Here is an 18,182-nt window from a genome sequence, read left to right as displayed (position 1 = left end):
TTTATTAAAAACTTTTTTGAAACTTCGTCTAAAGTTTATTTATTAAAAACATGTTTGAAACTCGTCTAAAGTAGATATTTTAAAAACATGTTTGCGACTTAGTATAAAGCGGATTTGCTTAAAGAGATGTATGAAACTTCGCCTAAAGTGTATTTATTTAAAAGTGTTTGAAACTTTGCTTAAAGTGGATTTATATAAAACATGTGCGAAAGTTTGCTTAAAGTGGATTTATTAAAAACATGTTTGAGAATTCGCCTTATTTAAATTTTTTTTAAACATATATGAAACTTAGCTAAAAGTGGATTTATTTAAGAGATTTTTTTTAATTTTATGTTTTTAAAAATTCATTCATTCATCACATTTTTTTTTAATTTTACATGTTTAAAAATTTGTTTAAAGTATATTTTATTTAAATTATTTTAAAAAATTTGCTTAAGGTAGACTCTTTTAAAACATGATTAAAACTTAGCTCAAAGTGGATTTATTTAAGAGATGTTTGAAACTTCTCTTAAAGTGGATTTATTTAAATATATGTATGAAAACTTCACTTAAAGTGGATTTATTGAAATCACGCTTGAAGACTCCGCTTAAAGTAATTTTATTTAAAACATGATTGAATGTAAACTTAAAGTGCATTTACGTAAACCATGTTTAAAAGTTCGCTTAAAAAGGATCATTTTAAAACATGTTTAAAATTTTATTACAAGTGTATAAGAAAATCAGTGTAAAAAAAAAAGTTTTAGGTTTGCTTTAAAATAAGTTGAAAAGTCTTTTTAATAACTCTTCACAGAAAAATGTTTTTTTAATAAAAAATTGATTCTTTAAGCTTTTAATAATCGAATTGGTAATAAGTATTCTACTATTAAATATGTTAAATGTTAAATAAGTTTTTCTAAAAAATAAGCATCGACGTTCCGTATTTTCTTCATAACGAAAAAGCAAATATAATACAAACTTCTACATTATTTTTCAAGGTAAATCGAATTTTCTTAAGCTTAATAAAAAGAACATTTTATGCGTTTAAAATCTAATTGTATAAAAAGTTATATTTTCATCAGAGTTGTGTTTTTCTTTTATTAATAAATAAAGTACAAACTTTTATGTCGAAACGGATTTTATTATCTAAGCTTTAAATAATAAAAATCGTTTAGATGTAAAAGTTTGTATTTTATTTTCAATTAAAGAAATACCAAACCCTTCTTTTTTTTAATTTACTTCGTCACTATATATTTTACGTACATTTAACTTTAATATATTTATATGTATTCATATAAATAATAGTAATATAATAGAGATAATAGTATGAAACTTAAAACTTATCGATGAATATAAGTCTAGTTGAGAATAGTACAAAAAATATTTTATTAACTTATTTACTTACTTGTTCGTTACGTTTGGGGTAGAGATGAAATACAAGGGGTTTTTTGTTCCCAGCCTCTAATCATCGTATTTTTTTGTAAAGCATCATTATTTGACATAAGAATAAACATACACATGTTTAGAGTTTGTTCCACGTCTGGAAATCTCAAACACCAAAAAATACTGGATCCGTTACTGCCTTTCATTTAGATACGATTAATAACAATGTTACAATAATTTTTTACGTGAGATAAAAATGTTTTTTTTTTACCTCTGATGCTTACTGATGTTCTTTACCTCTGATGCTTAACTGATGTTCTTTTTCAGTTGTTTTTAAACCTAACAACAAATCCATTTGGTATAAAGTCGATGTAAAGTAATTTACCACGATAATGTAAAGAATCAAACATTAAATTAGGCATAAAAGATAAAATCCATATTAAGAACAAAACAGAACAACACCTAAATGTTTTACAAGTTAAAGTATCAAAATTCACCTGGGGTTCTGGCTGATAATAAAGTCGCATAAAAGCAGAGTTATCTCAATTATGCGGCCGTGGCGCAGTGGTTAGAGCGCTTGCTTTATAAGCAGGAGATCTAGGTTCGAAACGAGCTCTGGACATATTTACGCGTCACGGTAAGGAAAGAGGCGTGAACTTCCTGGTTAAATGCACTCCCGCAGTGCTCTGTGACAAGACCGTTCCCAGACAACACCGAATGGTCGCTCATTATTGGCCCAATAAAGTTTTCCAACGGCTATATTGGGCCTAGGGTTTCTCAAACGGGATCCCGTTTTCCCGGGATCCCGGGGATAAAAGTGGCAGAGGGATTTCCCGGGAAATCGCTGTTATATCCCGGAACATAATTTTACATATGATAACTGTTTGAACTAATTCGACCAAAAATAAGAAAATATTATTGCATTTAGTTGCATTTTTATGTGTTCTTATCTTATATTAAAACCTAGCACAACAAGAAATGTTATTGAAACTATCTTAAACTATCTAATTCAAGGAATGTTTTCTTTTTTCTCGGTATTATAAAATATGAGTAAAATATAAAAAAGATTTCTAGTGACGAAAACAGTAAGTTTAATTTTTAAACTTCTAAATTATTGAAAAGTTAAACTTTTTCTGTATTGAAATATTTAATAATTTTTGTATTTAATAAACGGCAAACAAATACATATAAAGTGATACGTAAGATATCATACATATGTAAGAAATATTTATAACTTTACCTTTAGTTGTTTTACGATTCAATTTAGTTATACCATGTCAATTGTAAATGGATCGAAAGCATGGCAGTATTTTTGTAAAAAAACATCTGGCGAATCTGCAATTTGCAAAAAGTGCAATGTAAAGATAATGTGCAAAGGATTTTCGACAAGTGGGCTCCTTCGTCATTTAAAAAACGCACATAAAGATTTGGATTTAAATATGAAGCTTCAACATGAAGATACTGGTTCGGAAATTAAAATATTGCAAAAGAAAATCTCATTGTTTGTTAAACAGCAGGCAATCGAGCAAATTGTGTCAAAGCTAGCAACGGTGGATTGCTTCTTAATAAATGCCATTACAAAAAGTAAATTTATTAGAAATCATTGTCTGAAAAAGGCATGCTATTACCAAAAAATCCATCTTATGTTATGAGTATGATAAAAAAAAACAATATGATTTAGCTAAACAAACTGTGGTTTTAGAGATAACAAAAAAAATATCTAGCGGGTCGCTATTTTCTTTATCCTTAGACGTACATACGTCTTTAAAAAATCGACGTTATTTAAATGTAAATTTACACTTACTAACAAAGTTTTGGAACCTGGGATTGACTCCGATAGCTGGATCACTTCCTGCAGAAAAAGTTGTTGATCTGGTTGAAAATAAACTGTCAGATTTCAATTTATCAATTAAAAAGAACATCATAGCTAGTGTCACTGACGGATCCGTAATGAAAATGGCATCATCATAGCTAGTGTCACTGACGCATCCGTAATGAAAAAATTTGGACGACTAAGAGGTATTGAACATCAGCTGTGTTATGCCCACGGGCTTTATTTGGCAGTATGTGATGTTCTTTACAAAAAGTCAGACTCTTCAGCAAAAAATATATAGAATCACAGTTGGAAGATTCCGATGAAAGTTTGAGTAATTACGATAAGTTTGATGATGTATTTGACTGTAATGATGAGTCATACAGCTCAGCAGGCGTTACGTTTATTGATGATTTATTAAATAGCGTAAATATAGCCTTAACAATTCAGAAGGATCGAAAAGTGGTTCGAATGTTCCGTAAATTATCTCTTAAAAGTTGGAATAGAAAGACTTGGTAGAAATAATGCTACTCTACTTGACGCGGAAGGTGTAATGATTCATCTTGGATGATTTGGTGGAGAAAAAAATTTGATAGCTCATAAACTGCTTCAATCTGTGCAGCAGAGAATTAAAGAATGCAGAAGTGCCAATTTAATTGGACTACTAAAATTTTCAAACAACCCAATTAGTTATAATCAGATAATTAAATATCAACTCCAAACTTACTCTTACAAACATGCATTAAAAGCAACAGCAAAAAAAATTTATGCCAGGTTGTACATAGAGGATGCTAGCACTAGTTCATCAAATAATGAAATAGTTGAAGTGAGTCGTGATAATGAAAGCATGGTTTCCGAACTGTCAATATCTCAACCTGTTGCTCCAAATTTATTAGGCAAAAGTATTTTGACACTTGAACAAAAATTGGATGCGACTATTTGTAATGCCAAACAAGTAGAAAAAGCAGCTCTAGAAGACATTAGCAATTTAAAAAACCTCACAAACGAAATCAAACTTTTTGAGTCAACTGGAAAACGTAGCGAAAGTTTAGAAAGAGTATATTCCACATTAATGACCATCAAGCCAACATCAATTGAATCAGAAAGAGCTTTTTCTGCCGCGGGTCTATTTATGGGAAAAGTTCGTTCACAATTAAGTGACAAATCAATTGATTGCTTATAATTTTTAAAACAATATTTTATTTTATATAGTAATATAGATTAACGTGCTAAAATAAATTAGTCAAAACCCACTTGTTTTTTTATTAAAAATAATGCCGGGTCAGGGTTAGGGTTAATAAATAAGTTACACACCGGGAATCCTGGGATGCCAAATTTACGGTAAATGAGTAACCCTAATTGGGCCATCAAAAGCCATCCCTTCGCAAGGTTTGCGAAGCCTTGGCGTTTGCTTGCTTGCTCGCGCAGCCGATATCGGAGCGTGTATATATGCAGACTACATTGGGAAGTGATTTGGCCTATCTTTACATAGACGGGCCAATATATTCGCCAATATTGGCCAATATATTCGCGCCTGCGCGATTCAAATGCCAAATAACCGAAAATGATAATTTGTAACTACATCGACATCGATTTCTAGCTAAAAATTTTTTTTTCATCTTCTAAAGTAAGTAGATTTAATTTAGTATTTAATTATAAAGCACAGCTCGTATATTCACGTTATATAAAATTCACTTTAGAGTTTCGTTTGGACTTGTTTTGATCTGTTTATTTAGTCCCATAGGCTCTAATGGCATAAATAAACAGATCTAAAGTAAAAAAAGAACATTAAACTAGAGCTCTAGTCTGTTTATTCAGGGTTCCCACCAGTCCTAGAAAGTTCTGGAATTTGAATGTAATCCTAGAAAGTCCTGGAAAGTCCTGGATTTTTCTAACTATTCTGTAAAATCCTGGAAAAGTCCTTTAAAATGGCATAATATTTCTAAATTTATTGTTTTTTTTTGTAAGTAAAAACATAAATATTTATATACATATAAATTATATGTTATATTATATTATAATATATTTAATTAATTTAATTAATATTATATTATAATATACATATATATATATATATATGCATATAAATATAATTATATTTATAATTATATACATATAATATACATATAAAAAAAGTTTTCTATATGTATATTATATGTGTATATAGTCATTATATGTATCATTGCTAATATTTTGTGTTATTTTGAGCTATCGAAAAAAAAATCCTAGAAAGTCCTGGAATTTACAACTTTTTTTTTGTAAATCCTTGAAAAGTCCTGAAAATATTAAAGCAAACGTCCTGGAAAAATACAAAAAAAGTCCTGGAAAGTCTTGGAATTTCAAATATTTTTTTCGGTGGGAACCCTGTTACTGTTTTTATTTTTATTTTTTTAATGTATATCTCTTTCATAAGTTTATAAGAAAATCTAAATACAGATCTGCATAAACTGTAAAAGATATAGATCTAGATGTATATTTTTATTTTATAATCATACCTCTGGCACTTCCCTATTGTTTTTATATTAATATATTGACCTTTTTTGTTTTAATTTGCTAGAACTGCCTATTCAGTTGCCATAATATGATCAGATTATATAAATTTGTATCGATCTATATTACTAGAATGCATACTGTGCCTTCATACTGGTCAAAGAGAAAAAAGATTATGAAGTCAGTAAATAAAATTATGACTGCTATTGATAAAGAATATGAGAGCTGTAATACTAAACCTTTCAACCAACATTTTGAGATATCTATTTTCAATGACAATGGGAATACAGACACTGGGCATGGGGAAAAAAGTAATTGTCTTGATTCAAAATCTTCTAAAAATCAAAATGTGTTAGATTATGACAAGGAATCTGAATTAAACAATAGTTTAAATGTAATAGTTGAAGAAAGTTATGAAATTGCACCTGGATATGTTCAAACTTTATCGAATGATAACAAAATCAATTATGGATATGAATGGGAAAGGTATATGCAGCAGGATGAAATTGAAGATTGTGATGCCGAATCATTATCAGAGAATGATTCTGTTGAAAGTGAAACTGAGGATCCAGATGAAATTAAAAATAATGAAAAATGTTTAGCATTTGAATTGGGAATGTGGGCAGCATCTTTTTCTATTTCTATGGTTGCCATTTCTTCTCTTTTGTCTATACTGAGAATATCTCACCCATCGCTTCCAAAAGATCCAAGAACTTTACTGAAGACACCTTGTGCAAGCAATGTCAGAGAAGTTGAAGGTGGTTCTTATTTTCACTTTGGTATTGTAAACTCATTGCAGCACCTAAGCCATTTAATACATTTCTTCAAAATTGCTTCTTCAGAAGTTCCTGTGATTTCTCTGCAAATTAATTTTGATGGATTACCTTTGCACAAGTCCGCTACACAGCAATTTTGGCCAATACTAGCTAAGGTATCTAATCCATTTAATAGTGATCCTTTTTTGATAGGCTTGTTTTGTGGCATGATTAAACCAGTACACATAGATGAATATATTTAAAAGATTTTATTGACGAAATGCTTGAATTAGAAAAAGGCCCTGTAAATTTGTACGTAGATGGTAAAAATTACTCTGCTAATATAAATCTATCCTGTTTTATTTGTGACACCCCTGCAAGAGCATATGTGAAACAAATCAAAGATCATACTGGATATTATAGATGTGATAAGTGTACACAAAAAGGGGAATGGCACAACAAGGTTACATTTCCAAGCACTAATGCTCCACTTAGGACTGATCTAGCTTTTAATCAGATGGCTGATTTTGAACATCACATAGGAGTTACTTCTTTAAAAACTTTATCTATTGGCATGGTGACACAGTTTCCACTTGATTACATGCACTTGGTGTGCCTCGGAGTAATGAGGAGGATTTTAATGTTTTTACTGAAAAGCCCTGTTAGAGAAGGAATAAGATTAGGGCAAGCATCCATTAATGGCATTTCAAAAAGGCTAATTGAATTTAGAGCTTTTATTCCCCAAGAGATTTCCAGAAAATGTTGACCTTTAAGTGACATTGAAAGATGGAAAGCAGTTGAATTTAGACAATTTTTATTACATAGTGGATTTGTTGCGCTTAAAGGACATCTGTCAAATACCTTGTATAAAAATTTTCTTTTGTTTTTTGTAGGGATTCACTGTTTAGCTAGTCCAGATCTGTGTGCAAGTCATGCAGATTATGCAGCAACTCTCCTATGTGCTTTTTTTGAAAATGCTATGGAAATTTATGGTAGAGGATTTATTAGCTACAATGGCCTGTATGTACATGGCCTCATAATGTACATGGCCTGATACATATAGCAGAAGATGTTAAAAAATTTGGATCACTTGATAACTACACTGCATTTCCATTTGAAAACTTCCTGGGACATTTAAAGCATTTGATACGCAAACCACAATTACCTCTTTAACAGGTTATTAGACGTAGATTAGAAAAAAAAAGGATCATTAATAAGAAATTCAAAAAAATCTATGGAAGAAGGTATTCCCAGAAAGCTACATGACCAAGGCCCTGTTATATTTAGAGAACATTCTAATTGTTTACAATTTAAAGAAATTTTTGTAAATGGTTTCTTTTACTCTACCTCAGACGGAATTGCGTAAAATTAAATAATGAGTTTTGTTTGATTCAAAATATTTTAAAGTTGGATAGTGATGAAAAACATGGTATTGTTTATGAACTTTTTTTAACTATTGAGCCCTTTTTCAATTATCCAGCCAATTCTTTGGAAACTTTTGATATTGTGAAGACATCTAATTTGTCTAGATATTATAAAACTGCAAGAGTGGATGGAATTCAAAAGAAATATGTGATGTTACCATACAAGATTAAATTTATTCTGATTTCTCTGTCTAAGTAGCTTGTATCAAATTATAACTATAAATAATATCTTAAAATGACTGTGCTCTCATTTTTTATTTCACTATATCTCATTTTTTATGTCCTATTTTTATGTCCTATTTTTAGGTCCTATTTTTATGTTTTGGTGTTTTTTAGATGTTATGTAATTGCTTTTTTTACCATATCAAATAATGAATTTGAATTAAAAGGCAGATCTTTTAATTTTTCTGTCTTTTAATTATACTGTTAGTTTATAAAAAATTTTTAGCATAAGCCAGTAAAATAATTCTAATAGAAACCGAGCTAAAAAGTAAACTTGACCGGAAGGTGGATTTGCATTTAGCAATTTTGTTAACTTTATATGTGATCTCAAAAGATGTACGGGTACTTGGGTATTTTGATCCTATATATATTATGCCTTTTTACCAGCAAAGCCCTTACAAGTGAGCAAGAATATATTGAGTTTTGGCATATTTTTGGTTATATACCTCTTTACGTTTTTTCTTACAGCATACCATGTTTCATCTACTAGAATTTCAGGAGGGAGTGGCAGTAGTTCCACAATGTTGGTTATTGCAGGAATCCGCTAGCTGTTGGCCTCAGGGAATAGGTGCTACACAATTAGCAAAAATAGGAAAAGCACCAAAATTAAATCATAAAGACTGGCCTATCTATCCATATTTGCTTATATTGAAAAGTGGAGGTAAGTAAATTGGTATTAATTCTATAATTATAAAGTGCCATGTATTCTTACATTTTTTAATGTATATGCCAAAAAAGCAAACACATTGGGTAGCATTCTATTTTACCTCTTTTTTACCATGATTAAAAAAAAATGAATTCTAAAATTTACTTGTCACAGGTTATGAAAAGATGAAAAGGGCGAAAGTTAAGTCCTTGGATAACACTGAAATTTCTTCAAGTTGTTCTGAACAAGTAAATAAGCCAGAAAAGAAGAAAGAATGCCTAAACAGCAATGGTATGATATATTATTGCTATGATATATTGTTGCTCTAATTAACAATTACTTGTAGTGTGCAATTGTGATATTATTATTTTGTGTTTTACTTCACTCGGCTATTTAAAGACAATTAATTTATTTAAAAAAATTAATATAAACATTAGGTATATATGCTATAGGTAAGTAGGCCTGTAAATTGAGCCGAACGAGCCAAGGTTGCCAGGGCTCGGCTTGGCTCGTTTACATATTAAGAGTGTTCAGGCTCGGCTCCAGCTCGTTTCGAACATGAGTTTCTTTGTTCAAGTTCGGCTCGTTATGGATTAGGATTGTTTGGACTCGGCTCGTTTTACATGTTGCTCGAGCTCGACTGGTTTAAAACTTGAAATAATTATTGTAACCTGTTAGTTTAAAGCTTGTTTAGTAAAAAAAAATTGTTCGGTAAAGGTTCGTCTGTAAATAATGCAAGTCCAAATCAACAAACAACATAAACAATCCTACAGTCTATTAAACATGCGAATAAACAACATAATGAAATAAGATCCCACAAATCTAATTGTTCAAAATAAAAGTTAAAACTAATAGTTCAATGTTCAAACTTAATGTTCAAAGTTCAAACATTATGTAAACTCTCACAAACATAATAATTCCTATTAAACACTGCACTCTAATAGTTCAAATTACATTTTCACAAATGTAAGTCTTGCTCTCATTGCATTAGATAAATATATATATATATATATATATATATATATATATATATATATATATATATATATATATATATATATTCGAGCTTTAATCGAGCCTATATGAATGAGCCTATGATGTTCAAGCTCAGCTCGTTTAATAAACGAGCCTAATTTTTTGTTCAAGCTCGGCTCATTTACCATTCGAGCCGAACATAACGAGCTCTTGTCGAGCTGATCACCAAGTCGTTCATGAACACGAGCCAGGATTTACAGCCCTATAGGTAAGTATATATAATAAGGTTATTTTGTAAATTTTCAAATTCCCTTTAATTGGTTTCAACAATTAAGGGTAATTTTTTTCAGTGTATTATTTACACACCTGAAATAATTATTTTGTTTCTAATTTTCCAGGGATCCTGAATTTGGATCTGAAATAAAATCCAGAAAATTGTTGAAGAGGAGTCGTCAGTGTTCCAGCTCAAGTTCAGAAGAAGAACTACAGCCATCAAAAACTGTGATGCATAAATCACTTCCTCTACCACCATGTCCACGTCTAAATGTACCTCTATCTCCTCAAGTGTTTGGTCAACGTTCTGCTTCCACAACTCGTAAGTTTTACTTTTATAAAACCATCTCAATTTTCCCTGACAAACCCAATCAGATACAATCATTATTCCTAATCTACGTTTAGGATCATCACTTTTTTTCTTGCCTTTTACAGTCACACCACACATTCATCTGATAATCTTCTTTTCTGTCCTTTCATAGCACTGAATATCATCAATCTTTGTTGCCCATGTATCACTTGTCATACATCATAACACTCTGTACCATGGCGTTCTAAGTATAAGGCTAGATTTTTAAGGATTTGTATTATTTTTGCTTTACAATAGTAATACTCTGCAGCGATTGGCGTAAACACAAATTATGAGTGACTTTGTACAGTTTTTTTTTTATCTTATTTGTATTTTTTAAATGAAAACTTAGATGAGCAATATATTAATCAATAAATTTAATAATCATGCCTCAAAAAAGTCTGAAAAAATGCCTTCAGTCAATCTTTACTCCACTATTCGTTTAATTTATATTTTGACTTCTTCTTTGTATTCACTAAGAGTACATTTTCTACACTCAAAAGCAACAATCTTAAGTGAACCTTGTATACCACTACATCTCTTATGAACCTATTGTTTACAAACTGTACAAACAGTCGAGTTTGCTCAAACTCCCTTCCTACACACTTCACATTGCCACTTCCCAGTATTTTCTGCTTGCTCATTCTTGACTTTACAATGCATAACTTTTGTCTTATTCATGTTTATCTTCAATCGTTTCGCTTCCATTCCATCTTTCCAACAACTCTTTGTATTAGTTTTACTAATCTGTCACTGCTATCAGACACAAATCAACTGCATAGAATAACTCCCACGGTAAACTAACTTTGAACTCTTTAGAGAGAGCTTCAAAGACAATAATAAAAACCAAGGGACTGAGTACTGAACCCTGATGCACACCAACCTTTACTTCAAAACTATCACTCTCCTCATCTTTTGTTTTTATTGATGTTGAACTAACATAGCCATGATAACTGTCACCAGCCATTCTTCAACTCTTAAATAATTCAAAGCCCACCATACTACTTCTTTTGGTTCTATGTTTTAAAATACACACCATTAGCATTTAACATAAATATATTTGTTTTGTCTTTAGTTCCTGATATTGTAAAGCATGCCGTGGCTGAGGCTGTTCGACTATTTTTCCAAAGTGTGTTCAAGCAACTGGAGGAGCTGAAAGCTGAAATTAAAGAGCAGGGACAGAAACAAGCTCCCATTGGACAAACAATGACTGCAAATCTTCCAGAGGCTCTGACCTTTCCACTCCAAGAAATATATGATCTTCTGGAATTTAACCAAATTCTTATGGAAGATTCTGAGCAGAGATCAAAAACAGTCTGCTATTTTTTATTAATTTGCGATACTTTATATCTCCATTTTACTAAATTGTTTCATATTTTTTTATATAATGTCATATATTTTAAGAAATAATAATCATATATTTTCTTGCTAACAAGCGTTTATAGAATAACATATAAGTACACAGTTATTGTTTTTAATTGAAAAATTTGCCTGTCCTTTCGTGCGGCTAATGTTTCACAATAAGTTGACCATTAAATTGTTTAAATATTCAATTCATATGCCTACCTGTCCCCCCCCCCCCCTGTCATAAAGTTATACAAAATCCATGATCTACCTATCCCCTATATGTGTGACGTAATTTGCGAAGGAACCCTAATATTTATTGTAATATAAATGTTGTATGCTTTTTCAGACGGAACTTTTTATCATTAAGCTAAATATTCCAAGAGTGGAAGTCCATTTATCAAAAACTTAGTAAATAAAAAGGATAGCCCTAGGGCTTCGCTTTTAGTTATAAATGTTAAAAAAAATTCCAATCATGCATTTCAGTTGAAATGAATAATTAAAATTTTTTTAACTTTTACTTAATTGTGTTTGGTGGCAGGTTTTCCATTCCATTTGCAGATGATCTATCATAGCGTATATGTTTTTTTTCTTAGATAAATTATTTGGCTCGCATTGGTGGGAGTAGCCTGGAAGACTCTATGAGAAAAATATTGAAAAGAATTTTGACAGCGCAACTGTCGATGTTATACAACTTTACAGGAAGAAAAGGAAAGCTAGAGTTTGGTGCCCTAGTTGGGGTGAAAGATATGGTAAGTCTAGAAATTTCATAGATGAGCCATTTGCCCGAAATACTTAGGACATTCCAAAAAATTTTATTATATATATATATATATATATTGATTTTTAATTTTTTTCTGTTGGTATATTTTTATAGTTAGCTATATTTTACTTAATTATTTAGACAAACAATAGCTTTCAGAATGTATATTAAGTTGTCATTAAATAAAATTTATGAAGATTTTTTAATTTGTTGTCATTTGTCAAAGTTTTTATTTAATAAAACAAAAGCTCTAACCAAATTTAAAAATTTAATTTAAACTGAGAGGATACCTGTGTTTATGACAGGACACCTATGTTCTTGTAAAATGGTGGTGGATTGGAGTTTTATTTAGATGTTTTTGTTTTTTTCATTTTCTGTTCGCCTCTATTGATTCTTGGTATTTTTTTATGCAGATGCAGTTAGAAAAAATTATCCCACAGCGACGATTAGTCAACTGGAAAAGATCCTGTCAAAATGGCTGTCAGGTTCAATTGACAGGGATGGCCTCAAAAAAATTCGCGAGGAGAGACGTAGAAGTTTAGAAATTCCTGGAGAAGACATTTAATTTTCTTTTTCATGATAAATAATTATATAAAATAATTATATAATAATTTAATTTTTGAGAATGTAAATTTTTTGCTTTTTTCCACTGTGCGCTTGGGTGATTGAATAACTTTAAGCTTTTACATCGTTTGAGCACTGTCCGGCTTTTCGAAATACTTTTAGCGTTTAATATATTAATTATTACAGTTTCTTAATATTGATTATTTATGTGCTGGTTATTGGAGTGCTGTTAAAAAACAGTTGTAATGCTTTGCTTATTACTATAAAGTTTTCAGGCTTGGCGTTAAATAAAGTATGTTATAATTCTTCATAAGATTTTCATTAAAATACTATTTAAACTATTTGAAGTTGAGAGAGAAGGATTTTATATAGGATTTTATGAAGGATTTAAAAAGGATTTTATGAAGGAAATAAATACAAATCTAATTATAGCTTGAACTACAGCTACTTAGAGTAGCTAAAACAACGCAAGCTTAAATTATTTAGTTAAACAATTATTTCTATTAAAATTATACATAACTCACTATAAAAGATTACAGTTTTATAGTCAGAAATTCTCCAGTTATTACAACTTAGAAAAAATTAAAATTTATTTATCAAAACAATTTTTTTATTTTTATATTTATTATATCAAAAATTATCTCGTTTTCAGTGAACTTAATATGAATTTATTAAATTCACTAAAAACATATAACAAATTGAGGCGGAAATTTAAATATTTCTTTTAAAAACATTTTATGTCACAAGGCATACAACAAAATTGAGGCGTTTTTATAATAAATTTTAACTCATGAGATTTATTCAATTTATTTATTTATCAAATGGTTACTTAACAACTTTTATAGTGATTTAAACAAACACAAATCACAAATATTTAAATATTAAGTTCTTCTGTTCTTTTTTTTCGTAAGCTAGTCCACTTTACTCGCTCGTTGTTAATTTTGTTTCTTAATGCTTTTTCTCGAATCCCTGTTTGGTTACAGAAGACCTTTATTTCATCATACTCTAAAATGGAAAACACTTTAAATATATATATGCCATACATTTTATGTACTTTTAAAAGACAATAATTTTGTTTTAATTACTAGGCCATCCAAAGTTTTTATCTCTGATAAATTTTCCAAACATTTCTTCCAATAGTTCTTCTTGTTCTGTTGACCACTGAGTATACATTCTTTCTAAACGAAAAATGCAAAAGCTAATTAAAAGCTTTTATTTTTATTATTTTATGTTATTTTACTATTGAGTAATTTTTAATATACCAAAACTCCCTAATGCAAAAAAGAATTACTGTTCTATTTACAAATCAATTACAATTATAGATCAAACTGTGTTAAGTAATAAATAATTGTATTTTTTTTGTTAGTTTAGACGGCTGTCGGATGCGGGGTGAAGAAAGTAGGGAAAAAAGGCCGGTAAAACTATTAACGACTTTTATAAAGTAAAGACAAGTTTTTATACAGCTTTTTTGAGGCAAATTAAAACAGTTAGCAGGTTTGGGGTCGTCCACAAATTACGCCACGCTTTAGGAAGGGAAAAGGGGTTTGACGACTCGTAAGGAACTCGCTACTAAAGAGTTACGATTTTGTGAAGAGGTGGGGAGGAGGGGTAAAAAAACGGTCAGGAATTGCGCGACGTAATTTTTGGAAAACCCCATTGCAAAAATGTCCAAAATTACCTCCTAATTTTTGAGCAGGAGATTTATTCAGTTCAACATTTGAATTTTGAATTTCTTTTGACAGATGCTGACTTTTTAAAGGTTTTTCTAGAAGTAAAGATTTTTAAATTTTAGATATAATCATTATAAGTTTTTAATCAAATAATAACAAATATAAGATTTAATAACATTACTAAAAAAAGTATATTCCTCTGAAATTAACACTATTTAATAAAGAAAAATCAAACATTACCATGTAAATGATCAGTTGCCTCATTTTCAAATTTGCCTCCTTTTTCAGGTTCACCTCCATTGGGATCTACTATTTAAAGTTAAATTTAGGTGCAGTTTATTTATTTAAAGTAATAGAAATTCTATAAATAAATAAATAGAGATTTTAAAATGAATATAAATTCCACCTGATTGAATCAAACTTAAACTGGTTTTCATACGTTTGGGATTCTTGGGTCTGCTTCCTGCATCAATAAAAAATAAATTTTTGAAAATAATTATAGAATATCATTAAGTAAATATTATTTAATGCAAAAGAAATTACTATTGAAAAATATAACTTTAGTCTAATTTAATAAATGAACTTACAAGTCGTTCAAGTGAAGTAGGTAATTATTTCTAAATCAACAAGACTGCGAAGTCTTGCTAATTTAGAGTCGCATGAAAGATTTTTAACCATTTATTCTTAAAATTTTTAATTTAGATTGTTATAATTTGCGCGCAAATAACCTATTTTTTTAATGTAAAAACATAACTTACTTTTAAAGTATTAAGTATTGAATTCTATTATAAAGTATATAAATATCTTAAAACTATATCTTATATTTGTTTAGTTATACTAGTATAGTATGTATAGAGTATACTCTAATGTAGAGTATATAGAGTATATAGAGTATACTCTTATGATACAAAAACTGCTTTATACCTGCATCGATAGCCAACAAGTGTTTTCCTGTAGACAAAATTTGTTGGTGGGCGGCTGGTGCTTGATAAATATTTTCATTTATATTTTTGCTATGACCAAAATGTTTAAAAACTAAACTTTTTTCTAAATCACTAAGGTTTATTGCAGCCATAAGCGTGCTTAATCTATGTCTATTTGTTGTACCAGTTAATCTAGACTTATTTATAATAGGCAGTTTATCACAAACATTAGTTAAGCTATGCCAGCCTGAACAATGCTTTTCTGAACTTTGACAACTAGGAAATACGTAAACATTTGATTCCAGAACTCCCACATTGCTTCTAACAACTGGATCGGATAAAATTTCCATAGCACGGACAGTATCTTCGGGAATTAAAACAGGGACAAGATGATTTGAACCTTTGCCACTTTGTTAAGTTATTTTCATGTTTGTTTCATTTATCTCTGTTAAATCTTCAGCACGTTGTTTATCTAACCATGCATCCTTTGCTGCTTCAAACCACTTGCGTAACAAAAGACGGGCAGGCTCCCCGCCTCGTCTACCATTAAATAAAACAAGCCTTGTACATGCAGCATCACGCAGTTCAACGTAAGCGTGAAGATCCCATAAGACAAAGTTATCCTCTTTGTACTTTTTCATAATAGATATGGAATAATCACGTATCATTTGAACATCTGATTCAATTGGTAATTTTGATGGTTTCTTTAAACTAATGTTTCTGCGTTCATTTAAATCATATGTTGCATCCCCAAATATTTCTTTTTTACCAAGTTGTAGAAGTACTAAAAAATCAGATATTGATTTAGCTGAATCATCATTATCTTGAGCCAAAAAGTTTCCGATACATTTTTTTGCACTGCTAGAAATTAAATAATATAAGGCAGCTTTTAACCCTGATTTTTGATTTTCAGAATACGTATCTGTATATACTTCAATTGCAAGCTTCAAAGAACTAAAATTTTGTCGAAGAAACATATCGGCTGCATTGCAATAAATTGGTTTTACATCGTAATTTTTAAAATGCGAGTATAGATGGCTTAATCGTCTCATATCATTTCGAACAGAATTTTGAACTTCACTTTTTTTGCTAAGTTTTCTTCTCACTTTCTCGTAAAGTAGTGACCCAATCATCAAAATTGTTCGGTCACTCTTCGCAATAATGCCAATAGGATCATCTCTAATTACTTGCAAAATTTCATTTTTGAAATTTTGAGTTAATCCTTCTTGTGATTTATCAGTAAGGATTTCAACCGGTACTGCACATTTTGAATAAGAAGAATCTTTTCCACATACATTCATATGACGAGAGTAATAAGATTTTGAATAAAAACCATGACACAATGAACACATAACTAGATTTTCACACTTTCGTTGACTCCGCTCTCTTTCGAAGTGAGGAACTTTTAAATCAGTTTGTTTCAAATTAAAATTGCGAATACCATCTTTTTTAAAACATTGAAACAGCCTGTTACGCTCTATTTTGGGTTTTAGCAAAGCAGTTTTTACTTTTTCGTTAGTTTTGTGTTTTTTTGCAATATGTCCTGAAAGTCTTCGAAATGATTTACCACAGATAAAACATAATCTTTTAAGTATTCTAATTGAACCCTAGAAAATAAATAAAAAATTGATATCGGATTGTATTCATTTGTAAAACCATAATCAGTTTGCTAGCATTATTAAACTTACTTTTTTTACTTTATGATTACTTTTATTTACTTTCTCTTCGTTATTTAGTTCGCTTTTTTTCATTCAAGTTGGTAAAGCATAAATTTTGGTCATTCAGTGTTGAAGACAAAAAGGTTTCAGGATCTTTTATTGAGTTCTATAGAAAAATTAGTAAAAGAGTTTTATCAAGTAGGAAAAACATGTTTACAAATATGTTTAAAAGTCAAACTAATATCTCAAAAAAAAATTTAAAAAATCCTACAACGATAAAAATTTATTTTATTTTTTACCTGAGATTCCGATATAGAATTACCGGTTCTGCTTATGTGACTCGACCCGGAATTTGTTAAAGTGTTGATAAAGTTTTAAATTAAAACAAAGATTTATAAGTTGATATTGGTTAAAGAACGAGAAAACTTAAGATAAAGTTTGCCTTTTAACGAACAATCAATTCCATTTTCTACCTGAGCATCATCCGAGTCACCATTAATGATACTACTCGCTTCACATAATTCAGGGTATGAAGATCTATTAACCGTATTCTATAATAACAACAAACTTTTTTTTTATTAAGTTGAAAAACTTTTTGAATAATGCTAGTGAAAAAATAAAAACTTAGAGTGACGTAATAACATTAATTCCCTAAAATGCTAGTATAATTTTTAACCTGAGGTTCAGCCGATAAGTCATTAACAGTACTGCTAACAGTGGTTAATATAATGTTTGTTGAACTATTGATAAAATCCTGAAATAACAACAAAATTTAAAAAGATCATTTTGTTTTAAATATTGAAACAGTTATACTAAAAACAAATTTTAAAATAAATGGCACTTATATAAAACAATTAAACAAAAAATACCTGAACAAAAGTGCTGACAACAAAGTCAACCGCATCACTCGTTTTCGTTAAAACCAAATTTGAATTATTTGCATTATTGTCCTAC

The 18,182-nt window shown here is 29.8% G+C and overlaps 2 protein-coding genes and 1 long non-coding RNA gene across 3 annotated transcripts; all 3 read right to left on the bottom strand.

Moving 5' to 3' along the window:
• Positions 1-13,790: 13,790 nt before the first annotated feature.
• Positions 13,791-15,106, bottom strand: LOC136087251 (uncharacterized). Its single transcript, XM_065809713.1, has 5 exons — positions 15,054-15,106; positions 14,888-14,956; positions 14,656-14,742; positions 14,063-14,155; positions 13,791-13,982 (listed from the first exon to the last, which is right to left on the bottom strand). The coding sequence occupies exons 1-5, from the start codon at positions 15,082-15,084 to the stop codon at positions 13,852-13,854; spliced, it is 411 nt and encodes a 136-aa protein (XP_065665785.1). The 5' UTR covers positions 15,085-15,106; the 3' UTR covers positions 13,791-13,851.
• Positions 15,107-15,576: 470 nt separating this feature from the next.
• Positions 15,577-17,602, bottom strand: LOC136087250 (uncharacterized). Its single transcript, XM_065809712.1, has 3 exons — positions 17,528-17,602; positions 17,259-17,394; positions 15,577-17,177 (listed from the first exon to the last, which is right to left on the bottom strand). The coding sequence occupies exons 2-3, from the start codon at positions 17,319-17,321 to the stop codon at positions 15,984-15,986; spliced, it is 1,257 nt and encodes a 418-aa protein (XP_065665784.1). The 5' UTR covers positions 17,322-17,394; positions 17,528-17,602; the 3' UTR covers positions 15,577-15,983.
• A 99-nt stretch (positions 17,603-17,701) lies between these two features.
• Positions 17,702-18,182, bottom strand: LOC136087249 (uncharacterized). The gene is made up of 3 exons (XR_010641668.1): positions 18,098-18,182; positions 17,905-17,982; positions 17,702-17,779 (listed from the first exon to the last, which is right to left on the bottom strand). It is a non-coding gene; the product is annotated as an uncharacterized LOC136087249 (long non-coding RNA).

This window comes from Hydra vulgaris, chromosome 11, assembly GCF_038396675.1.
Source record: "Hydra vulgaris chromosome 11, alternate assembly HydraT2T_AEP".
NCBI classification, from domain to species: Eukaryota; Metazoa; Cnidaria; class Hydrozoa; order Anthoathecata; family Hydridae; genus Hydra; species Hydra vulgaris.
Note: the sequence above shows the minus strand (reverse complement) of the source record. Positions and strands in the feature narration are given on the sequence as shown.